Source organism: Bradysia coprophila, unplaced genomic scaffold, assembly GCF_014529535.1.
Source record: "Bradysia coprophila strain Holo2 unplaced genomic scaffold, BU_Bcop_v1 contig_232, whole genome shotgun sequence".
NCBI classification, from domain to species: domain Eukaryota; kingdom Metazoa; phylum Arthropoda; class Insecta; order Diptera; family Sciaridae; genus Bradysia; species Bradysia coprophila.
In genome coordinates, this window is record NW_023503493.1 from 19,645,439 (window position 1) to 19,671,858 (window position 26,420).

The 26,420-nt window shown below is 37.9% G+C and overlaps 3 protein-coding genes and 1 long non-coding RNA gene across 4 annotated transcripts in view; 2 read left to right on the top strand and 2 right to left on the bottom strand.

Annotated features, from left to right (window-relative positions):
* Window positions 1-299, top strand: part of LOC119075619 — a 40,130-nt gene extending 39,831 nt beyond the window's left edge. The window contains exons 5-6 of the long non-coding RNA XR_005087426.1: window positions 102-104; window positions 289-299. This is a non-coding gene — a long non-coding RNA (uncharacterized LOC119075619). The remainder of the gene's footprint in view (window positions 1-101; window positions 105-288) is intronic.
* A 177-nt stretch (window positions 300-476) lies between these two features.
* LOC119075620 lies at window positions 477-1,581 on the bottom strand. Its single transcript, XM_037182098.1, has 2 exons — window positions 1,132-1,581; window positions 477-1,065 (listed from the first exon to the last, which is right to left on the bottom strand). Exons 1-2 carry the CDS (start codon window positions 1,327-1,329, stop codon window positions 589-591), a joined length of 675 nt encoding a protein of 224 aa, XP_037037993.1. The 5' UTR covers window positions 1,330-1,581; the 3' UTR covers window positions 477-588.
* An 894-nt stretch (window positions 1,582-2,475) lies between these two features.
* On the top strand, window positions 2,476-18,388 carry LOC119075622 (multiple epidermal growth factor-like domains protein 8). Its single transcript, XM_037182099.1, has 10 exons — window positions 2,476-3,001; window positions 5,685-5,876; window positions 5,939-6,172; window positions 6,235-6,372; window positions 6,444-7,042; window positions 7,108-11,210; window positions 11,280-12,852; window positions 12,909-13,164; window positions 14,925-15,602; window positions 15,667-18,388. The coding sequence occupies exons 1-10, from the start codon at window positions 2,813-2,815 to the stop codon at window positions 16,264-16,266; spliced, it is 8,562 nt and encodes a 2,853-aa protein (XP_037037994.1). The 5' UTR covers window positions 2,476-2,812; the 3' UTR covers window positions 16,267-18,388.
* Window positions 18,389-23,759: 5,371 nt separating this feature from the next.
* Window positions 23,760-26,106, bottom strand: LOC119075623 (zinc finger protein 214-like). Its single transcript, XM_037182100.1, has 4 exons — window positions 26,002-26,106; window positions 24,392-25,357; window positions 24,248-24,337; window positions 23,760-24,187 (listed from the first exon to the last, which is right to left on the bottom strand). The coding sequence occupies exons 2-4, from the start codon at window positions 25,351-25,353 to the stop codon at window positions 23,809-23,811; spliced, it is 1,431 nt and encodes a 476-aa protein (XP_037037995.1). The 5' UTR covers window positions 25,354-25,357; window positions 26,002-26,106; the 3' UTR covers window positions 23,760-23,808.
* Between the last annotated feature and the right edge of the window lie 314 nt (window positions 26,107-26,420).

A 26,420-nucleotide genomic window follows, 5' to 3' on the forward strand; every position in this document is an offset into this window, starting at 1 on the left:
AAGTACCCTATTTAGAGTACCACTCATGCTTGAAGTGCGTTGGTTAATAACACGATCATATGTAAAAATCGAATTTTAGGAAAATGAGATCTTCAACTTAGAGTGTAGGGCTGCTATAGGACTCTATTTCTATCGAATCTATTTGATGTAAACATTTCCGACTGATTGAAATAAAACCTTCGTCATTGTGTTAACAACATCCGTGAAAGGATAAAAAGCAAAAGAGTCCAGAGTTCCTTAGAATAGATCTCAAAGCTTAGTTCCGAACAATTAACTGAAAACCAGTAGTTCAGTCTACCCAAGACTCTATCTGAAATTTGTCATACTGGAAATTAGATTGCTTAAAATGTTCATACATCCGAATAAGATTTTGACTCCATGTGAACAAGTTGAACACTTCTAAAGTTAAGGGCAAAAGGTTACCAATATCGGAGAATAAGTTCTATAACGAATTTATCTACATTCTGCTCTCAATCAAAACAGAGACGTTCTTTATACAATTTTCTTCTAAAACAAATCATATTTTGACAAATTAAGTATAAGTAAAATGTAAATGCTTTCCAAATAACAACAGATTATAATTTTTCGTCATTTTCTCTTGATTCGCTTAGCCGATGAAGAGAGTTCTGCCTCAACAGCAGCTCGTTTCGTATTCTTTTCACCCGCATCATTGATAGATGGCTTTAACACAGCGAATGACCATGCAGCTTTCTCCAATTCATCCGTACCACTCCAATCTTCCTTTTTCATTCGTTTTCTCATTTCGGTCACAAACCATTCCCATTCTTTGACCGTGTACTTCGGCTTTTCGCTTAGACCAGCTGCAAATTTTAATGCTTCATCCGACATAAATGGTAATGAGTCTGGACTGAACAGCGCAAGTATAGCTGAAGATGTTGCAGGACCGATCCCCTTCAAACAATTTAATTTGAGTAAACTCTGCTTCGCACTGTCAATGCTGGTCGATTTGCTGAGCAATGCGAATGCTTCCTTTGTTGTATTTTTGACCATGTCATTTGAATTGCTGCCGGCAAGCTGTTCAAGACGAGGACGAAACTTACCCCGCTGTAACCAAATTAAAATGTTAGAAAAGGTGCCGGTGCTCTCAAGTTTATTGCGACTGTAACTTACAGTTAGTTTCCATTTCATTAGTTTTACCAATTCTGTAGTTGTTAGGTAAGCTCCGTCCTTACTGGATTTTCTAGATTGTACTGTGGACTGTAGTTCGTTTCGATACCAATCATCCAAATCAGAAAGTTTGTTAGACTTGTTCGACAGTGCTTCTTCGTATCGTTCTAAAGAATTTTGAAGACTTTCCTTGCTAGCCATTGTCACGAATTTTTTTAAAACACAAGTGTGATGATTTACTTATCACAAAATATTTATTTTCAAAATTGAATGTCGCAAAACGACTATACTCTGCATTTACTGTATTTCAACACTTTCTTACGTATCCTGCTTATCAGCCGTTTGTCACAATACGAAATGTCTTCTTTTTCAACCAAGACATGCTGAAGAAGTTTTTTGTTGGTCATACAGTCAGTATAATTATACATTTTTCCATTAATGACCAGTCATCTGTGACTATTATAGTGGCAGGTCTCGGCTGTTATGGAAAACAACCGCAGAAACAGGGAACAGGTCTAGCCTCTTTCAAAGTGAATAACATGAATACTCGAGTCAATTGTTTCAACGAAATCGTTTTCGCCCACAAACGAAGACACACTATACAGTAAAACGTCATGGCTCTATAGGTTTCTTCCAAGGTCGTTCAAAATGTCAATCGTCATCCTCAGAGAAGCCAACACAACCTCACTTTGGAGTTTTAACGAACAAATTTGTTTAAGTTGTGGTTATGTTGCGGCTATGTTTGCTTCTGTGGATGACGGTCGGTTGTTTTCGGCCTGTCAAAATTCGTTTTTACCGTACGATGGAAGAAACCTATAGTCTAAATATTAGTATTGGTCTCGGTATTGGTAACAAAGTTTGGTCAAATTAGTTAAGGTGATTTTTTTGAGATAACTACTAACGATATGCATCAGTATCAAATAGAGGACAATCGAGGTAAACTCGTTAACTGGTTTAACCCTATAATCAAGCCGGACAACCGTATCACCAAGGCTGTATACTTTGGGGAAGTCACGCAGATACAGATATGCGGGTTACACACCACAGTTGATGATAAAATGGCCGATTTCATACAAAAATTCACCCCCAAAGTATACGGCCTTGCGTATCACTGCATCAATAAGGTTTTAATACGATTCCATGCAAGTGACAAGACATGACAAACAAGGCAAGCCACAGTTTTCCAATTTTATAATATCGCTATCGTTATAACCAAGGTTCTGAAAGAACACTTTGGTTATAACAGATGATTCCTACTTTTTTAAAGGTTCAAAGAAACAACAGATATAACGACTGGGAATGAAACGTAAATCAAAGATAATTGGTCGAGTATACGAAAGTAAATGTCAAAACACAATTGACGAGTCTAAAGGGATGGATAGTTTTTAAATAAAATAACAAAATTAACTTTAGTAATAAATAAGAATGAGTCAAAATCAATTGATTAATACATATCCAAGTAAATGAGTTGTAAGCACAAAGTGAGAGATGTTCGTTTAGGAATTGCGGTACATCACAGATAAGAAGTGAAAAGTGCATCTCTTGTTCATGGTTTTCATTGAAAATAACCTTGGACTCTTGCTGTGTAATTTTATTAAAATCTTTAATACAAAAACATTGTAAAAATAATGTGAATTAATGCGGAAATCATTTGATTATCAAATTGTGTCTCGTTTAAACCACAATGTGGAAATATACCAATGGCAGTGTATTTGTTTTGTTTGTTATTTGGACGCAGTTGGTGGTCAACATCGAATTGGTCGCTACCAATTTGATTCCACCTCCTGCACAGCCATGCGATCGAACACGACGCGTTTTTACAGAAGCTTATGGCGAAATCAGTGATGGTCCAAATGGATCCAATTATACACAGGTGAATTCATTTATTAAACAAACTGTTACAGTAGAAACGGATGGTTATGTCCATAAATACGTAATTGCATTCATCATCATCGTCACAGAAATTAGCATATTTTTTTTGTGTACATATATCATTTCATAAACCACATACCGGTTTTCAGTTTATTTCTATTAATCAAATGGTTTATGCTGTTGGTTTAGTCGTCTCTTATTGACGAATTAGTTAAATTGAAAAGTCGCGTACGCTGGCTATTTTGTTTATTTTTTCTTTTTTTTTGATAATTCAGAGGAATGAACTTGTTGTCAAAATTAAAACCAGTCGGGATCAACATCAAATAAAAAATGAAATTTAGCCAAACGAGTTTTAATAAACAAAAAAAAAGAATCAACAAAAAGCAGACCATCAAATGTAGAGACTCAAATGAGTTTTTAATGGTACTAAAGTCGTTACAATTGAGATAGTATTTTGCAACAAAAAATTATAGGAAAGTATTTGATAAAGAGTCAGGTAAATACAACAAGAAGAGTTGTGGGGAGTGGGAGTAGTAGGAACATAATTGACCTGTTTTCTTCATTGTAATGAAACACATGAAAACTGATTTCCCGGCCGCACATTACCCGCTGATTAGTTTGATTTCCCGGTTACCAATATACCGCAATGTTTCTATACCACTTGAGTAACAAATTTGCAGTTAAAGCAAATGAAGTAAAAGATTTTATAACCCATTGATCAAAGAATTTAAATAAATTGGCCCAAGTTGTTTTAAAAGTTCTGGCCGTCACTCCAGACACCATGCATTGAACGACACAATACATGGCAGTGCCTATATTCGCGAAAATATTTTCACGAATTTTCTCAAATTTTCACGATTTTCTCAAATTTTCGTGAAGTTTTTTGTGAAAATTTGAGAAAATCGCGAAAATTTGAGAAAATTTGTGAAAATATTTTTGCGAATATAGGCACTGATACATAACGTTACTGGACATTTATAGAACGACATATGGGCAACGTATAGTGTCTAAGTTAACATTAGAACAAAAGAATTCTTTCAATTTTAGGAAAGATGGTAAACATTGGACGCAACAGTTTGATATAAAGTCGCCAAAGCATACGTAGCAAGTTGGTTGGGTAGCCTCAAAAACTGAAGAAAAGGAAATTGAGAAGAACAATTCATTGCTCGGACAATATTTTTTCGTTCCGCTCAGTTTTGAAACATTAAGACCTTGAGCTCCAGAGGCGAAAAAAATTGTTTCTGATCGTGGCAACGTGTGAAAAACGGTCAACGTTATATCTGCAACAAAGACTCAGTATATTATAATTATATCCAACGTGGCGATGCAATATATCCGCTTGATTAAATATTCTATCGTCTGTCGAAGCAGAATATATATATATTTCCTTTTAGTTATGAATTATTATAATGTTTGAATAAAGCTTGAGAGGGATTCTTTTGAAAAACAGCCTACCGAAATCGGGCGTGTTTTCTAGTGGAACTTTTTATAGGTACCTAGAAAGGACTTCGACCCTAGAAGCCAAAACCACTCTCAAAAAAATTCTTCGAAGCTTTTATGGCTGGTGAAAGGTGATCGAAAGCCGAAAATTTGCGAAAATTCTTACCAAAATTTCTCCAGGTACACGAGCCGTACAGGGTCGTGTTGGGTGTCATTAGAAAGGTAATCACATGTACTATTGAGCCGAATAGAGACTCATTGGTTTTAAAATTAATCCACACTGAAATATGTGCAGTTGAAGTTTTCAACAGAAAACTTGCACTTTTCTTACCAATATTTCTCTAGTTACACGAGCCGTACATGGTGGTGTGGGGTATCATTTAAAAGGTAATTTTATGCGCTTTTGGGCCAAATAGGGTCTTATGGGGTTTGGATGCATATGCGATGAAATATGGGCACTTAAACATTTCAACTTCTCATATTTAATCGTAGATGCTTTCAAACCCCCATAAGACCCTATTTGGCCCAAAAGCACATAAAATTACCTTCCAAATGATACCCCGCACCACCATGTACGGCTCGTGTAACTGGAGAAATGTTGGTAAGGAAAGTGCAAGTTTTTGCTTGAAAACTTCAACTGCACATATTTCAGTGTGGATTAATTTTAAAACCAATGAGTCTCTATTCGGCTCAATAGTACATGTGATTACCTTTCTAATGACACCCCACACGACCCTGTACGGCTCGTGTACCCGGAGAAATTTTGGTAAGAAAAGTGCAAGTTTTCGGTTTTTGATCACCTTTCACCAGTCACAAAAGCTTCGAAGAATTTTTTTGAAAGTGGTTTTGGGTTCTAGGGTCGAAGTCCACTGGAAAATGCGTCCGATTTCGGTAGGCTGTTTTTCAAAAGAATCCCTGTGAATTTAAATGACTGATTTAACTGATAGAAAGAGGATATCGAACAAATATGCGTCAGTTCTTTAAGTTCTTTGAATCGCAAACAAGACCTACTGACGGCACGGTAGGAGACTTTATTTATGTTTAGAAAATATTAAGCACATGGTAGAAGGTTTAATTTAGGTTTTACTTTCATGTCATTTTTTTATTATTGATTTATGATTTTTTGACCTACATAAGGCAGTAATTTGTAGTCATGGGAATCATTCGATTAGCTAGGAAAATGTCTATGGGTTTTAGTATTTTGATTTAGTATTTAATTTAAATAAAATTTTATTTCTCTACAGGACTCACATTGCGAGTGGCTCATAAAAGCAAAAAATGACAGTCAATTTATTACCTTAACATTCCATAGTATGGGCACGGAATGCTCGTACGACTATATATTCGTTTACGACGGAGACTCGTTTAAGTCTCCATTACTAGGCAGCTTTAGTGGCAGAACTGATCCGCAAAAAGTCATTGCTACGTCCGGCAGCGTATGTTTGCAATTCTCCTTGTTTTCCAAATCTCAACTAACCAAAATCATAATTGGTTCCAGATGCTAATATTACTTTATAGTGATACAAATTATGTCCTCGATGGATTTAAGGCTGAATTTTATGTAAGCAATTGTCCAAATAATTGCACCAATCAGGGCAAGTGCATCAATCATCAGTGTGTGTGTCAAGGGGATTGGATTGGAAAGGATTGCGGCTTGCATGCTTGTCCGGAAAATTGCGGAGTTACACAAGGTCGCGGTGTTTGTTCGAAAGAACATTGTCGTTGTTTGAATGTAAGGCGATTTCTTTCGAAAAATGGCAATAAGCTTCGATTTAACTGAATATTCTGTTATAGGGTTACGCTGGCAAAGCATGTTCGTTACATAATCACCATCCAGAGATGAATGAATGGCATTGGATGTCTACCTTTCAAGGTGGTCTATGGCCGAGAGCTGCACACACTGCCGTATATGTTAACGAAACCGATTCACTTGTAATTTACTTCAAATTGATTTTTCTCTGTTGCTTGTAACGAACACTAATTTTATGTTCTTCAATACTTAGTACGTCTTCGGTGGATATGACTTAAACAACGTGCTGGGATCGTTACAGATTTATCGTTTCAACAAAAGTACATGGGAAGATGAATGGGGTATTAATCTGAGGAGTCGACATTTTCCGAAAGAAATCGATAACGCCCTCATTAAGGCGGTGCTTCACGAAGACGAAGACGAGGCCCGTTTGTGGGGCCTTAAAAATGACGCCTCGTTTTTCCGCAACATTTTACTCACAATTTCGAATCAAAATTTCAATCCCCGGAAGCAACGTTCACCTGGCCGAAACGAGACTCCGCATGATCTGACGGATTTCTTGGAAGAATACACTGATAAGCCACGTCCGAAGGATCGATATGGACATGCTAGTAGTTTAGTTGATGGTGGATTCGTTATTTTCGGCGGAAAACTTGGCGATGGTAGTTTGTCCAACGAGTTGTGGTTCTATAATGTCACGCACAATGGAGGACAGTGGGAACAGCGTGCGACCAATTCAACAATATATCCGCCTCCACTAACTAGACATACGTTGACAAAAGTGACATCAGGTGATGATTCGCTATTGTACGTATTCGGTGGAAGTCTTCTGAACGGCGAATTTTCATCAAGGTGAGACTGTTTATTGTCGATTCAGTCGGCTAACTGTATTTATAATAACACTTCGATTATTGCAGGCTGTTCAAATTGCAAATAAGATCGGATCCATCCAGCGAACAATGGGAAGAAGTTTTTCCACGCGGAGGAAAAGCATTGGATGTTAGAGTTGTGGCACACACAACTATCTATCACAAATTCAGCAATTCTCTAATTGTCTACGGAGGCGTTGTTGCAGGAGTTGCACGATTTTCAAAACTTTCGGACAGAATGTTTGCCTTTCACATTGATGAGCGTCATTGGACCGAACTTCAGTATCCACGTACACCGTTACGAGATGCATACATTCCTAGAGAACGGGCCTTTCACACAGCAACCGCAATCGGAAATTACATGATTGTATTTGGGGGGTATTCGCATCGTCACAATAAGGAAGAAATTTGTTATGACAACCAAATGTACTTGTATCACCTGGGCTGTCATACTTGGATAAACCAGGATGTGTTGGGCACCGGCAATAGATCGACTTATCCGAAGCAACAAGGAGTTTTTGCCCATGCAGCAACTGTTCGTAACGGAAACAGTCTTTTTATTGTGGGTGGATATCATGGTAATGTTAACGCTGATATGTTGGCCTACACGCTGCCAGCAATGCTATTGGTTGGCGACGAATCACAGTTCGATCCGGAAGCAGTTTGTCCCAAGCATACTAGTGTTTCTGAATGTTTATCGGATCCCGAATGTGGATGGTGTTCTGCCGATGGTTGGTGTTACGGAAGAACAATTGGGGCGAATTGTACAACAAATTTGCAGACGACAAGATGTCCAGGAATTTGTCCAGCTTTAGGTGATTGTCATTCGTGTTTGATTCATGGTTCCGGTGACAATCGCGAATCGTCGCACTCGATTTCGAATAAATTTGGCTTAAATCAGTGTACTTGGTGTGTTCAGAATGCTCGTTGCCACCACAAAGACGATAATTATGGAGTTTGTGGCGAAGAGACTCCAAGTCAAGTGCCAGGATGGTGGGGCTCAAAAGGAACAGAAGTGATTAGCGCGATGCAGTGTACTGAACTGGATCGTCGACCAGGATTAACATTTCTGAAATATTTGGCGCCGGTGAACTGGACTATGCCTGATGATGTACGTGTGGTAAATGCGACAATGGTCGATTTTATGATACCGTCTAGCACCACCCACACTGAACAAGGACTGAATGGTGAAATTGTCGCTCGACTCTTAGGCTTTATAAGACCTCCAAAAATTTGGAAAGATGCTGCAGAAATCTTGCATGTATGTGCCAGTTATTCACATGCAGTGTTAAGGCTGGGGCAAAATGGTGAAGAAATGAAAGTAGCAGCAAACATATCATTTGACCAAAATCAGTGCGTGCTGGCTTCATGGCCTAATCTCGAAAATCGAATAGTCGTCGACTTTCAAGCGAAAAGAACATTTGAAAACGGTGCCGGAAGTCATTATCAACACAGTAAAATGGGATTACAGCACAACGGTAGTCACGAAAATGCACGCGCCTTTACTTTCGAATATCTGGAACCATTCTCCAGCGGGAATTGTGTCGAATATATGAATTGTGCTCACTGTCTAGCGGACTCCGCATGTGGTTGGTGTGAGTTGAATGATCAGTGCATTTCTCGCTCGGAAAATGAACAGGAAAGTTGTTCGATGAACGGTGATTGGAGATATCTGACAATACAACCGTCAAAATGTGCAAATTGTTCGAATTATATTTCATGCCATCAATGCGTGGAACCGGGCTATTGTGAATGGTGGGCAGAAGATGCCAGATGTGCTCGAATTGGACGATCGCCATCAGCGGTTCGGGAAGCGGATCAATGTCCGGCACCATGCTACTCACGAGCCAATTGCTCTGCCTGCCTTGAAGAACGTGGTCGCTGTGTGTGGTGCGAGTCAACAATGCAATGTTTTAGCTTTTCTGTGTATACCAGTGAATATCAATTTGGAACCTGTCGAGAATGGCTCGATCAAACAAGTCCGTTTTCGTATGCACATGACCATGTCGATCATCATCAGGCACCTGTTCAGCAATGTAAATCGTGTGCGACCCATACTAATTGCTCTACTTGCTTGAAAAGTCTTAGCTGTGGATGGTGCTTCGATCGAGATAATCCAATCGAAGGGGTGTGTATGCAAGGCAATTTCAATCGATCTACACACGATTGTGCCGCTGCATTAAATCAACGTGAGGATGAAGCGGAATGGGCGTATGCAACTTGTCCGGACGTAGATGAGTGTGGGCTCAAGTTGCATGACTGTCACAAAGAAGCAAAATGTACAAATACTCATGGCTCATATAGTTGTCACTGTCGTAGAGGTTTTATTGGTGATGGTAGAACCTCCTGTCTTCGGACGTGTTTTGAGCAGTGTATTCACGGTCACTGTTCTGGCAGTCCCGATTATAAGTGCAACTGTAATCTTGGTTGGACAGGTGTTGATTGTTCAATAAATTGTGGATGTAACAATCATTCAACATGTGAAACGGAACTGGGGAAATGCGACAAATGCCAAAATTGGACTGAAGGTGACTTCTGCGAACAATGTAGACCTGGCAGCTATGGAAATGCTACATCATCGGAAGGGTGTAAGCCATGTGAATGTAATGGTCATGGAAATCAAGCGCTTGGAATTTGTGATGTGACGACAGGCGATTGTTTTTGCCAGGATAATACGGAGGGTCTGAAATGTGAAATGTGCAATAAGAACTTTTACGGTGAGCCGAAAGAGGGTGGCCAATGTTATTTCCAGTGTGAAGCACGAGGAATGTTAAAGGACTTAGGGAAGCAAGGTATCGGATCAAGACAATCAAAGCCAGACACCAGCGAATGTTTATGGATTGTCAGTCCACACACTCCTAGCGGTGCAGTTTTAAATGATTCGTTGATCCAATTAGAAATTGAAGAAGCTGACTTGAATGTTCCGTGCGGGGAGAATGCGATTTATGTGTATGATGGATTGCCAGACTTGATTGGAAATACTCAACAACGTCAATTGCTTGCCGTATTTTGTAGCGAAGACACGAAACCGTTTACGGTTGAAGCGCGTTCAGGCCATTTGACTGTACACTACAAGAAACAACGAGGTGAACTGGGATTTGGATTCAATGCTATGTACACAGTACGAAGCTGTAGCTTCGAAACTTGCTTGCCTCCGCATGTGTGTAATGACAAAAACCAATGTGTTTGCCTCGACAGATTCACTGGCCCAAAATGTGAGCTTGAGCAATGTCCCAAAAATTGTAGCTCAGAAATTGGCCAGGGTCACTGTGATAAAGCTTATGGACGATGTATTTGCTCGCCTGGATATGGCAATGTGGACTGTTCACAACGAATTCGCTCTCAAAATCTGGTCATAAGCGAATTGTTTAATTCGCAACTATTAAGCGAGAGTGTGGAGCATTTAAGAAAGACGTTACCTCGTTTCGGACATTCGTTAGTGTCGGACAAACGTGGCTCGTTGTGGATGTTCGGTGGATACTCGCTTTCGCATGGACCATTGAATGATATCAGATTATTCGATACGAAAGACAATACATGGATGCAAGTGACAGTTGATTCAACGCCTGAAGCCAAAATGCCCGAGGGACGGTATTTTCACGCTGCTGATATCTTACATTCAAAGCAAATCATTTATGTTTACGGCGGTCTGACTGGTAAAGGTAAAGGCTACAACAATATGGTGCTTGGCGATTGCTGGATGTTTAGTTTGGTTAACCAGCGCTGGGATGAGGTTTTGACCAAGGATGATGACATAATTGCGGAAAATCAACCACCTCCATTAGCTGGTCATACGTTGACTTTGGTTAAAGACAGCTTCCATGAAGGACTTATGCTAATTGGTGGATTTTCTCCTGAAAATGGCCTCAATCCAAACTTCTATGAATTTAATATCACGACAAGCACTTGGTCGATACACAAGACAATTGGCCATGGACCAACTGGAATATTCGGTCACAGTTCCATCTATCACGTCCAATCGCAAGTCATGTACGTTTTCGGTGGCTACGAATATGCTGTAAATGATGAGCACATTTCGATATCCAATCGGCTGTATGCCTTCGATTATGCCAAAAAATCGTGGACCGAACTTCCTTCGTTCAAAGATCTAAATCGCCCGGAAGAGTTTTTGCCAAGAGCACGTTTTTTGCGTAAGAACTTATTTTTTCCTCTTTAACTTTTACAAATTTTAAAGAAATTCTTTATTTTGAACTCCACAGACTCAGCCGTTGCTACGGATAATTATATGGTGGTTTTTGGCGGACGAACAAATCCCGTAAATTCTAGCGATGTTTTAATTGCCTACGTGTACAAGTGCAATCAGTGGGTTCGTTTAACCGAAGATGTCGAAATTATTGGACGTATGCCTCCACCAACATACGCACAAGCAATGACATTGGACCAAGAAACCGACTCTATATACGTGGTTGGAGGCTGGGATGGAAGCAGTCAAAGCAGAGTGACTCGTATCGACCTACCAAACGATCTTTGTGAGTTGTGGAGCAGTGGAAAGTATCTCTGCCGACACTTTATGGGGTGTAGCTTTTGCTCAGTAAAACCGTTGTACGAAAATGCCAGCCACTGTTATTCCAATAATCGGTCTTCGGAAGTTTGTGATGGTCATAATGGTACGCTGGTGTACAATCACGGAGCTTCTTGTGACGATGAATGGATGTTAAAACGCAATTGCTCGGCGTTCGATTCGTGCACAAGTTGTCTGGCAACGTGGCCGACGCATCCAGAGCAAAAACCGGCTTGTCAGTGGTGCGATGGATGTGAAAGAGGAAAATGCATTTCTACAAATGAAGAATGCAAACCGTGGGGAAAGTATTGCTCGACGGAATATTTGGCAACAGTATCAGTCGTCGACAGTTGCCGCAGCAAATCGTGTTTTGCCAATGATTGTCAGGACTGTAAGAAACGAAACGTCGAGTGTGAATGGTCTCAGAGTCATGGCGATTGGAGTTGCACCCACATGCACATGATTGGGCCTTCGAACACGGTTACCAAATGCGAGGAACGATGTCATATTCATCAAAATTGTTCGTCATGTCTAGAAGCTACAAGTATTGACGGCGGATTCGTTGACTGTCGTTGGTCGACACAATTGAATGAATGCATCAGTCCCAGTTATCAATCAATTTACTGTACCGGTGGAGTGTGTGGTCTTGTGTTACTGCCGAACGATGTAAATCGCTGTCCAGAACCTTGTAACGCTTTCACGCAATGTTCAACATGTCTCCGACATTCGCATTGTGGTTGGTGTTCGCGTAACGGAACTGAAGGCGATGGTATCTGCACTGAAGGATCTGTGGATGCGCCAGCGGTGTCAACTTGTGATATTATATATTCCAGTCTGAACAACGTTACAGACACAGCAATCGATGTTGTAGAAGCATTTATGTGGAACTTTTGGAGGTGTCCACCAGAAAATGAGTGCATAAATAATCATCACAGCTGCGATCTGAAGTCAGAGCGGTGTGTCGATCTGTTGAAGGGATACGAATGTGAATGTGGCGATGGATATAAGTCCGATGGTAAAAAATGCATTCCCATTTGCGAACAGGGATGTGTCAGAGGTCAATGTGTCGAGCCGAACGTATGTGAATGTAATTTCGGATATGTTGGTGCGAATTGTAGCATTGCATGCGAGTGCAACGGACATTCAGATTGTCGAGGCCCCGATAAGCTTGACGAGTGCATCCAATGCTTCAATAATACGATTGGAGCAAAATGTGAAAAATGTAAGCCGTTGTATGTGGGGGATCCTCGTAATAATGGCGAATGTAAAAGGTAAACAATGACCTAGTTTTAAGGTGTTGAAGAAACTGATACTGATCTTTTTCCAGATGTTTGGATTATTGTAACGGCCATACCGAGGTGTGTGTTGGAAGAGATCAGTCGCAGCGAAATTTAAGCAAAGAAGAAATCGAAAACTACCTAGATGAAGGACCCCTGGATGATGCCGTGTGTCTGCGATGTGCCAATCAAACAGCGAGTGATCGATGTGAGAGTTGCATAGTCGGGCATTTTCGAGGAACCGACGATTTCAAGGTTGCCTGCAGACCATGTCAATGTCACGGTCATGGGGACACATGTGATCCGGTAACTATATTTATCTTCCATGTGTGACTATTTCATACATTACTCGTTTCTGTATATAAACTCTAAGACATACGTTAATTCTGGTTTTCTAGGGATATAATTCTATTATTACTCTTCTAGGGTAAATTTTATTTCCGTTTTTTTTATTTTGAAGAAAAAAACCAGTGACCCGACGGAGATTCGAACACGGAACCTCCGACTTATGAACAAACTACGCTAACCATTTGACCACAGAGTCTTCGGGTATATCAGATATACATACCCTCATGATTGTCTTATGCCGCATTGTACGACTCAATTTATAAAGTATATAAGCAACATGTACTGCAAAATGTGTCGCGTGTATGTGTGAATGCCATGTTGGAATTCGTTTAGAGCGAAAAATAATCAAATTTTGATGAAACGGATACTCTTCATTCAAAAATTTCTTCTTTTTTTGTTTTATCTCAAGATTTCTGTAAATTATTTAGTGTTCCGATTGAACTTATCTGCCGAGAATGCCATCGCAAATGTGGTGTAAAAATGTGTAAAAAAGCGTAGGGTCTCAGTGCTCAGCAGAAATTCGTACGAATGAAAATCAACTTACGATAAAGAGATGAGCATAGTTTATTTGCAATTTATTTTAATAAAATGAATAAAAAAAAAAAAAATATTTGGTGCGGGAAGAGAACTCACGACCTCAGGCATAAAAAGTTCACGCTCTAGCCAATTCGGCCACTGAGATTGATGATTCCACTTAGTTTTGTTGTCATGAAACCCCACATGTATGTAGAACATAAAAGCAATGAACATAGATGCTCGCATAGATGTGTTAGTAAGTCTGTCGCAGGTAGTCCGATCAATTTAAAAAGTGCACGACAAAATGTCGCGTGTGTATGTTTAGAACGAAAAATAATCAAATTTTGACTAAACGGATTCTCGTTATTCAAAATTACGTTGTTTAGTGTTTTATATCAGGATTTCTGTAACGTTATTAGTTTTTCAATTGTACAAATATCTGCCGAGAAATGTGTCATTGCAAATCAATATGACAAAAAGGCTAAGGTCTCGGTTTACAGCAGATATTCATTCGATTGAAAATCTACCTACGATAGAAGATTGAAAAAAAAAACAAACAAAAATGTTCGTTGTGAGAATAGAACTCACGATCATGTGCATAAAATTGACGCGCTCTAGCCGATTCGGCCACCGAGACTTACGATTACGTCTCGATGTTGCCATGATTTTGCTTGATTGTCACACATGATGCTTGTGTACTAGATACACCAAATATTTCAGTAGTGTTTGTGTTTGTATGGCTTCGAGTTTATATACAGAAACGCTGAATGTATGAAATAGTCACACATGGAAGATAAAGCATTGTATTGGTAGGCGAGAAAAATTCTCGAATCACTTCTTATGTACATATTGTATACACACGCGTTCGCTACGCTCACTTGTTATATACAATATGTACATACGAAGTAATTCTCGAATTTGTCTCGCCTACCAATAAAGTACTATTATGTTAAGTCTTTTACATGCTACATGCGTCGAAAATCGTACTTTCTATGTTTCAAGCATTTCTTTGGACGACCTTAGCATGTAAAATCCATTACATAACTCGGGATAAAAATGAAAAGTCTCGTTTTAGTGTGTTTATTGACCTCGGCTTCGCTTCGACTCAACAAAATTCAAACGAAAACTCTAATTTTCATCTTTTTATCCCTAGTTATGTAAAATACTATTAACCAACGCCGCTAATTCATCCATATGCTTAGATAACCGGTGAAAAATGTAACTGCGGTAATAACACCGAAAGTGATGCTACATGTTCGGCAACATCCAGCAAGAATTCAGCTCAACAGTGCTGGATGGTGCAATGTTCTAAATGTCGGGATTCATATGCTGGTAATCCGATAGATGGACATCAATGCTACAAACAAATAACAGTCGAGTCCAAGATGTGTTTCGATGCAAAAACAATTGACGAGTGCAAAAAGCCTCAGCCACTTCGGCCCGGTCAAACGGTGTTCTTTGTCATTCAGCCTCGCTTCATGAACGTAGATATTCGGATTATAATTGATGTCACCCAAGGCGAATTGGATTTGTTTATGAGTCCGCAAGACGATTCGTTTGTCGTATTGCCGAATCAGACTACTGGGGACCAGGACATTTACTTGGACAGCCGGTACATTTGGTTCCCGGAAAATCAGGCTGAATTGATTGAATCGATCGGAACTAGTCCATCACGCTTCGAATATGACAACAGTACCAGCGATGAATTAAGAGAAGATAGTGGACCGTTCCGGCCGCACATTCTCGATTGTCATCCTTTGATAATGCAAGGATTCTCCGTCAAAGATAAACATGCAAAAGATCTGAGCACCTATGTTACGCTGAACAACTGCAACACCTTGCTTCGGGTCTATAGTCTCCAAAATCGTCTCGTTTTAACGGTGAGTGCGATTCGTCATAATAGAGGCGAAAATGGAGTAATTAATGTTGGTTTCCACCTTACAGGTTCCTCAGACAGCCCACAATTTAAGTGCAACAAGATTCTTTATAGCTTTAAGGGCACGCAGCGGAGTAGCCAGTTATGGCTTAGTATTTTTCCGTCAAGATCAACTGCACATCGATTTGTTTGTCTTTTTCTCCGTTTTCTTTTCCTGCTTCTTCCTATTCCTAGCAGTATGTGTCGTCGCATGGAAAACGAAACAGGCTGCCGACATCCGTCGGGCACGACGCCGGCACGTTGTGGAAATGTTACATATGGCCAAGCGTCCGTTCGCGTCGATAACTATTTTACTGGGTCCCGGATCTAATTCACCAGCACAAATGCGAAGACGCGGCCGTTCGAAACCGACCTTGCCAGAAGTTCGTCCGATCGCTGTTGAAACGACAGCTGATGGTGCTGCCGCAGTTGGAACTGTTTTTGTTCGACTTCCCGGTACATCAAAATCACCAGTGTCATTAGCTCTTGGCTCATCGTTGACGGTAATGTCACGACAGGTGCCAAGTAGTTCTCGTATATTTTTAAGACGACGCGGTTCGAATCATCAGCCTACACCACAAGTACCTCCGTCACAATTGCAGCAACAACATGCCATGCCAATGAATTAATTTCGTTACTTTTATCCACAGCTACTCTTAGGTGGTTTTTATGTTAAAACTAGGTAATTGAATGCCCTCTAAACGTTGTTCATAAATCGTTATTTTGCATCCATCCCATTGGCGAGGTTACATTGCAATCTCATTTTGTTTATTAATTTTGTTTATGTTTTTTTTTTACTTAGTTTTAAAGTCTTAGTCCCTTTAGTTTGTAATTATACTTTTCCGACAAAGAAAAGTGATGCGCAAAAACCGTTCAACACTAGATTTACCCGTCGCACTTTGATATTATGGAATTTAAGATCGTTGTTACGTAGTGGTAAATATTTATTTTAAGAGCAGAGTAATGAAAAATATCAAATTTATGGAGTGTTCTAGGAATTGTTTAATTAGCCTAAATGTAGACGGTACATGGAATTGTTAATTTTGTCAAATGGAAACTTTGTTTATTGTTTCTTTTTTCTCTATAATTTGGTTTCGTTGGCATTGTCGTATAGTTAATGTAAGACGAAACTTTTGCCTACAATTTTTTTTTATTACAATGGACAAAATATTAAACTAAAGATTCGTTTGGTTGTGACATAAAATATGGAAACTAGTTCGACAAATAAAACTACATTTTCTGTTGGAACATTTGACCGGAAATACTTCAGAAATCCAATTACTTCATCTATCAATCACCCACTTTTCGAAGATTTGACGACACACACATGCTGTTTTAATGTTGTCCTTTAGACTCTGAATTCACTTCCTAATGACAAGTTTATCATTACAGCGAGTTCACATGAATTTAATAGTTATTTAAATGCTGCATGCGTCGAAAACCGTACTTTTCATGTTTCAAGCATTACTTTTGACGCCTTCATACCTCGGGATAAAAATGAAAAGTCGCGTTTTCGTGTGTTTATTGACCTCGGCTACGCCTCGGACTTTTGACTTTTATCCCTTGTTATGTAAAATTACTTTTTTTTTGAATGGCACATCAAGCGACTAGGCTGTTTCGTTAAAGGATTGAGAGGGATAAGAGGCATGGATGCTTAGCTAAAGTTATAGCCTGCATTTTGGTGTTTTGAATAATTTACGACCGCAATAACGACCACGAACGAATGTGTGGGCTTTCAATAAAAAGAAATTGTTGCAGTTGGAGCATCTCTGAGAAAAGTCAGTAGGTTACTGAACTGATCAGTTTTCTGAGAGATGGTCAAACTCCCACAACCAAATCTATTTTTTATTGAAAACTAAAACATTCGTGGTTTCAGACACGCATCCATGTCTCTTAAACAACAGATGATTTATGTAAGAGGGATACTTTTAATGGACTGTGGGTTACAGTTTTGAGGGTGTATAATTATAGCGTGTAGTTCTACTGATGGAATTCATTCAATTTAAATTCCTTATTTGTGCTGATTTAAGGCAACCGTTTTGGAACGATCATCTGAATCATAAGTGATGTTTGTTCTACAACAACCAGGAGGGACCCTCTATTTAAATTTGCGAATGTCACTATTTGTGTGTGGGATTCATAAAATACAATGAGATTCACTGATGACCACAAATTTGTTCAGCATGGCAAAGTGCAATAAAAAAAATTAAACTTTATTTGGGACCAATGCTTCAATTGGCGGCTTGATAAATCGTTTAAGCAGTTTTCATCCAATTTTCTGTCGTCAAATCGTAAATTTTTGAAAATTCTTACTTTTGTCATTTCTGTGATCATTTTTCAACAAAGAAATATATCGAGCTTATTATACAACAATTTAAAACGCTGCCTAAGAAATACAGATGACAATTCTAGTGATCGCGTAACATTGTTTTCAATAAAGTGAAATGGTTTCCATATGTAAATTAGACATTGAATCAATAAGATCTTCATTTCATAAATTTATTTAGCACAATTTTTATTACCTGGAACATAAATTTAAAAAAAAATTAAAAGAAAAAAATTTATTGAGCAAGAATATCATGACTATTATGTGTAAATAATCAAAGACAAAGAAAAGAAAACTTCAAAATAACTAAATGTATAGATAAGAAATCAAAGTTTATATAAATTTAGTAAATAATAATAACAATGATGAAACCAACAAGGGTATAGATACAATTGTAAATAATATTTTTTTTTTGTACAAAAAAAGAAGAAATTAATCAAAAGTGAAATTTAGAAGTAACAAAACTTGCTGCGCAAACCTGTAACATATTTATATACTTGGAATCTCTATACTAATCCATCAGTAATATTGCATGTTATTTTGAATGGATGTGTTTTTACATAAAAAAAAGACTCAGACTGAATTACGGAACTATAGAATTTCAAATGAAGACGAATTACTACTAGAGCAGATTCCCTATTGCTCATAGCAAAATTAAATTTAATTTTGATGTTTGTGAACCATCGATGTTAATGTTCTTTATATGGATGGTGTGTTCGTCTAAGAAAATTTATGATTTCTTTTCTATTGTAATTGGACGTTTATTGTACAGTATTAACCGAGAACATTTTATTTTATTGAAAAAAATGTATATAAATGTAGGTATATCAATATAATTTGTTTGTAGTTTGAAATTTTATGACAGAAGAAAATGGAAAAATAAATATTACGAAAGAAAATAATTTTTGTGCAGGGGGAAAACTCGTCCGATGGCGCCTAAAAAATGCTGATCTGGGCGCTAAAGTAACAATTTTTACTATGCTGGTACATGTAATAAGGCTATTACATGTATAGGCAATAGCTTTTATCTTCCATGTGTGACTATTTCATACATTACTCGTTTCTGTATATAAACTCTAAGACATACGTTAATTCTGGTTTTCTAGGGATATAATTCTATTATTACTCTTCTAGGGTAAATTTTATTTCCGTTTTTTTTATTTTGAAGAAAAAAACCAGTGACCCGACGGAGATTCGAACACGGAACCTCCGACTTATGAACAAACTACGCTAACCATTTGACCACAGAGTCTTCGGGTATATCAGATATACATACCCTCATGATTGTCTTATGCCGCATTGTACGACTCAATTTATAAAGTATATAAGCAACATGTACTGCAAAATGTGTCGCGTGTATGTGTGAATGCCATGTTGGAATTCGTTTAGAGCGAAAAATAATCAAATTTTGATGAAACGGATACTCTTCATTCAAAAATTTCTTCTTTTTTTGTTTTATCTCAAGATTTCTGTAAATTATTTAGTGTTCCGATTGAACTTATCTGCCGAGAATGCCATCGCAAATGTGGTGTAAAAATGTGTAAAAAAGCGTAGGGTCTCAGTGCTCAGCAGAAATTCGTACGAATGAAAATCAACTTACGATAAAGAGATGAGCATAGTTTATTTGCAATTTATTTTAATAAAATGAATAAAAAAAAAAAAAATATTTGGTGCGGGAAGAGAACTCACGACCTCAGGCATAAAAAGTTCACGCTCTAGCCAATTCGGCCACTGAGATTGATGATTCCACTTAGTTTTGTTGTCATGAAACCCCACATGTATGTAGAACATAAAAGCAATGAACATAGATGCTCGCATAGATGTGTTAGTAAGTCTGTCGCAGGTAGTCCGATCAATTTAAAAAGTGCACGACAAAATGTCGCGTGTGTATGTTTAGAACGAAAAATAATCAAATTTTGACTAAACGGATTCTCGTTATTCAAAATTACGTTGTTTAGTGTTTTATATCAGGATTTCTGTAACGTTATTAGTTTTTCAATTGTACAAATATCTGCCGAGAAATGTGTCATTGCAAATCAATATGACAAAAAGGCTAAGGTCTCGGTTTACAGCAGATATTCATTCGATTGAAAATCTACCTACGATAGAAGATTGAAAAAAAAAACAAACAAAAATGTTCGTTGTGAGAATAGAACTCACGATCATGTGCATAAAATTGACGCGCTCTAGCCGATTCGGCCACCGAGACTTACGATTACGTCTCGATGTTGCCATGATTTTGCTTGATTGTCACACATGATGCTTGTGTACTAGATACACCAAATATTTCAGTAGTGTTTGTGTTTGTATGGCTTCGAGTTTATATACAGAAACGCTGAATGTATGAAATAGTCACACATGGAAGATAAAGCATTGTATTGGTAGGCGAGAAAAATTCTCGAATCACTTCTTATGTACATATTGTATACACACGCGTTCGCTACGCTCACTTGTTATATACAATATGTACATACGAAGTAATTCTCGAATTTGTCTCGCCTACCAATAAAGTACTATTACATCACTCGCATAGTAAAACGTTATACTACACACGGGAAATAAAGTGATATCTCGTATCATGATGAATAAAAGTACCTCGGGCTACCGCCCTCGGATACGTTTTCTCATCTGGATACGAGATATCACTTTACTTCCCTTGCATAGTAATGTACTATTGTTGTTTTTAATGAAGTCTTTCGACTTTTACAAGGAAAGAATTCAACGAAATCAATTTAAACAAATCGTAGAAGTCAGTGTGGACTTTTTCTAGTATTCGACCTTCTGAGTGTGACCAAAAATTCGTTCTACAATATTTCAATGAATTTTTTTGTCGAAGGCATTTGTTTTTAATCTATGTTTCTATTACAGAAATTGTGTCTGAAATTCTGTAGTTTTTAATCCAGACGTCCTAAAGATTTGTTTTTTTTTTTTGGATTTAGATGGATAAATACCCATAGGTTTTCGAACTCATATCTTATGCCCTTTTGTCTGCCTAGAACGACAATCTCGATCTCGATGTAATCCCTCTAGGACAAAATTGTTTATCTCGATATATCTGTTCTCAGCAGATAAAATAGCGTATGCACCTTTGTCCTAAATGTTTATTTTGACGATTTGGACTATGTACCACGCCTTTGGCTCGGCACATAACTTCCAAATCGTCAAAATGAACATTTCAGACAGAGGGGCATAATATTTATTCATTTGTTTCATGTGCCCGGTGTCATTAACCTTATTTTCACCACTCAGAATGCCTTGACAAAATTGATGTTTGTCTGGTGACAATCCTGTGTAGAAATAGAAATTTTGTGCACCGGGCAACTCATATTTTGCCATGATTTTTTGTTATAAAATGTCGGGTTTCCCCGAACGATATAGTGTGCGGGAAAAAGAGTACATTTCGTACCTACACAGATAAAAATATGGACCTAGATCTAAATCTTTTTGGGATTAACAGTACGCGACCGAATCGTTTTTAGAATTTAAATTTAATCCCCTCAGGGATTACTTGAACTTATCCCCAAATAATTAATCCCTAGAGGAATTAAATTTTAATCTTTGAGGCCCTAACGTTTGGCGCTTGTTTACTATGCGTTGAAACGAAAATCTCATTTTAATCTGATCAAAATGTTGTTTGTAGTGCAATAAAAAAAAATTCTAACCCTTCCTACTTTCACTTCAGAAAAAAAAAACGATTTTTACGGATATTGTGATATTATAGTTTTTATCTAAACGTCTGATATGAGAAGAAGCTTTTTTGTGAAACTGGAATGAGAAATGTTTTTATTAAACAGAAATTATTTTTTTTTATTTACCTGACGAGATTTGAACCCGGGACCTCCTGCACTGCAGTCTACGATCTTACCACTGCTGCAATTTGTTCTTAATCCCAACGTGGCTTATTGTGAACCGTTGTTTCAAAGAAACTAAGTCCTCGTGGGATTAAATTGGGATTTAAATGCAAATTACCAGATGGCAAGATCGTCACTTTAAACCTTGATATTTTTTCATGATTTTCATTTTTATATTCTTCTGTAGTTTCCTCACCATTCTTTATAAGTATTCAACCATTTAAATTCAAAAATGTCTGTTTTCCCATAGTAATGTGAAATAGTTCGCTGCTAAAATTGGCCTTACTGCCATTTTCAATCTAGAATTTCTCTATACTATCTTTAACCATATCCATATCATATTAACTGGTAGTATATTTACAAACCGACTTAAAATTTCCATTCTGAGCCTGGTATTGTACGGCAGAATAAACCATCGGTTGAAACATTTTAACACCAAATAAATGTCCGTTTCAATTAATTTTTCTCACATAACCATATCTTGTTCGTATATCGTGTTCGAACTAAATTAACACAAAAGTGTGATTTCAAGACGATTAAATTATAGACGGAAAATTCTAAGCAGCAGTATCATCGTTCAATCCTCAATATTATTGTTTAGTCCTACTTTTAATCCCTGAAAGAATTACATTTTTTCAATTTCTGGCGAAGATTAAAAATCTAATCCCGGAAGAATTACTTTTTGAAAGTAAACCCCTCGGACCTAAAAATTGTAATCCCATATTTTTATCTGTGTAGGACTAATAGTCTTTTTTAGCGTGTGAGAAGTTTCCAGACAGAGCCGAAGGCGAGGTCTGGAATCGAATACGCTAAAAAAGACTTTTAGTCCGTGGTACGAATAGTATTTTTCATATTGCACGGAGAAAAAGTGAGACAAAGTCGCACTTTTCGGGTCCTAGGTATGAAAAATCGTTTCTTTACGATTTATCGTGTGAGAACAGTTTTGAATGAATTTTTCCATGACTATTCGATTGAACAAATTTAATATGATGAATGTGAAGTTCGATTTTTTTCAATTAAATTGATGTGTTTTGTCTATTTTAGTTGTCCGGTGGACAAAACGTTGTGCGTACCTCGACAAGAAGTGGATTTTTTCAGCCTACGTCCTTATTTTCAAGGAAAACTTGGGACTTGTGCTGAAATAATCGTCATTTCCTGTCTTGAAAATACTATACTTATCGCACCACGCAGTGGTTCACGCACACATAAAAACCTTGCGTTCACTTCGGGGACAACTCTAGCGATTCGCAGAATTTTGTTGGAATTTCCTTCTTTCGCCCATCGGTAAACAAACAACTATTTTGAGTGTCATTTGGTAACATATTTGATAAACCTTTCTGACGATGTTCATTACACCAGTCTCTGGTAATACTCTTAATCTTATCTTGATTTAAAATAAAAATAACAAATTCTTCGTCTGATACCACCAATATGCATTAAGAGTTTAGAGTCCTGTATTTAATACAAATTAGATTTGGCAGCTGTCGAGGATGATCACTTTTGCTTGAAGTGCGTTGGAGAAACTAAACTTTCCAACTGATGAGCTTACCTCTAGCAAGGGTTACTTTTAACTCAATTGATCATTGATGAGTGATTACGGATTCAATGTTTTGCATTCTTTTCTTAAATACTGATCATTTCACTATTTTTTTTGAGCAAATCATTCTTAAGACTAAGACTAAGTAGTGGGTAGTTGACTATTAGTTTGACGAACTTCGAACACTAGAATGAGCTAGCAACTAGTTATCGGTCAATCGTTTTAGTTAGTAATTCAATTCTAATAGTGCTCTTCGAACTCGTAATTTTTAGGTAAATAATCTAATGGGACATGAATTGGAATGACAAGAGAGAAAAATGAAGTCGAGTGTGGAACATATGGAACAACCCGATGAACGAGATCTGATATTGTATTCGATGAGGTATGACAGTATGATTGAAGATCAAAGATCAAACGTACAATTTAATTCTCAATTTCTGCAAAATTCTGTATATTTTTAACCCAAAGCATTTTCTAGCAATGTGACATTTTCTGGCATTTCAGCGCTGGGATGTGTTTTCAAATGAGTCCTCAGAACATGTGCTTGCGCAAACCGCTTGTCACAGACCGTGCAAACGTATTTTCGTTCTCGTTCCGAATGGATCTTCAAATGTGCTCTCAGATTTTTCCGCGTTCCGAAACATTTGGAGCATACATCGCAAACTTCGTTCTTCACCTTTGTGTGTACGATCTGATGATTCTTGAGCTCCTCTTTGGTTACGAATCCTTTCGCACAAGTACTGCAAGAATGAGGTAATTCATTTCTGTGCCGCTGCATGTGTTGATGCAAGCTACCACTATGAGCGAATTTTTGTCCGCATAAGTGGCACTCGTAGCTGTGTGATGAAAGGAATGGTTACTCATTGGGTCAAATAAACAATGTTTAGAACTCATACTTCTTTTCGCCGCCGGTGTGCTTGGATCGAATGTGATTTCTTCGGGAGGCCCAATGCAAGAACTTCTCTCCACAAACGTCGCATTCAAACCTATCCGAAAATTCGTTTTTAGTTTCCTTTTTTTAGACCATTACTGAATCTCACCTTTTATCATTTGAGTGGATCCTTTTGTGCATCACCAAATTTTCGCAAAGCGTAAACCTTTTTCCACAAGTCGTGCATTCGTATCGCCTATTCTCTTCGCCCGAATGTTTGCTCCGAATATGCTTCACAATGAATGATTTAGAGAACAATTGACCGCAATATGAGCACACTACTCTTGATTGTTTGCTACTCGATTGGGCATCTTTGTCCGCTTGTTGCCGCTTGTGAAATCGTCGATAATGAACTTGATATAGTTTCACATTTTCAAATTGGATGTTACATGACGGACAGTTACGAGCATTTGATTTGTGTAGTTTACGATTGTATGCCCTCTGATGCAACTGTCGGTAATGGACCGTATACTCATGCAGACTTTCGAATTTTATGTTGCACTTTTTGCATTTACGACTGAACACTTTCGATGTGATACGTTGTCCGTCAATCTCTTGTACGGTCTCAACTCGCGCATACCTTTTATCAGTCTGGTTGTCACTTCTGTCTTGAAATTCAACATCATTTGTTTCCACTATGCCCTCAATGGAATTGTCTTTACATACTTCTTCATTATCGTCAAATACATCCTCATCGCCTTCAATTTCTTCGCATATTTCTATGTTATCTCCAAGATAATTGTCTGCGTACTTCACGACATTGTCTTCACTATCATACACGACATATTCAGTTTTGGGTACTTTGTCAGTTTGGCAAATTGCAACAATTCCAGTGAGAGTCTTTTCGGTTTCCGTGCACATCACTTTGAAAGTGTAAGCCGATACCAAGTCTTCTTTACATTTCTTGCAAATGTGAGGAACGTTGACCAAATCAAACATTTCACCGACATTCATGATGTAATCGTACATCGTCCACAAGTTCATCGAATCGTTCCAGGATACCAACATTGATTCTAATCCGGCATCGCCATACTCTATCAAGCACATCCGGCATTGGGTAGGCGAGAACATAGCTCTGAAAATAAACATTAGACAATAATTCGATAAGCGAAAGTGTAAGCAACAGGTATGGATGTTCCGTTAGCCACTTAATGGTAAAAATAAACACCGATGCAATTTCCCCAGTAAGATTTTCGTACCGATAGGGCACGATCTTACTTAACTGCATGAATCAAACTCGGCGAAATGCCCAAGGTAAATATAGTGAGGAGGACCTTGAAAATGCCTCTTGATGAGTCCGTTACTCAATAGTTTGGAAACGACCTCTTTTTTCGTAACAGATGTCGAAAGCTTGAGCTTCGGAAGTTGCTACAAATCATTTTAAATTCTGTATCATCTCAGAATCAGCAGTCTTCTTCTGTTTTTATATTTTCAACTCTCCGTTCGCTTTTCCGAGAATCTATTCCTTCGTTTTGCGCTGGTTAGTGACTAGTTGGTAAACGAATTTCAGATTGTCAACTCAATGAATGACGATATTTGACAATCTATATATTAAAAGCCAATGCTCATGTAAGAAAGATGTTTGAGCTAAGAGACATTATCTTGATCGCTTCAGGTAATCGAATAAAATCAAAACATATCACTTCTGTTTGACATCATATTACTTTGGAATACTAATAGAGGAAAAACAACTCCCGATTAATTTTGAATGTTGCTTACCTATTCAATTTTTCTTATTTATATTCTTATTTTATACTACTCTTAAAAACAACAATTAGGAACACAGCACGGAATTGTTGTTGTTTTGTTTTTGGTTGACATACGTCATTCGAGGGTAATAGTAATGTCATATCGGGAATATCCGGCTATGAGTATTAGCGCGGTAATTCCAAACTATTTTCCAATCGTCCTGGAATGAGGATGAACAGCACAAACTTGACATTACGAATTGGAAAAGTCTTGTTTTTTATTGTAAACACCTGATGAAACAGCAGCAGGTACAACAACTGATGATAACGCTTCTGTAGAGATTAATAGAGATTAAAATTTCAGATGCATCTTTCGCAAAATTGTAACGAACCTTTTGAATCAAAGTTAAAGACCTGACGGAGGTTGTAAATGTTCGGCCTAGCATTTAA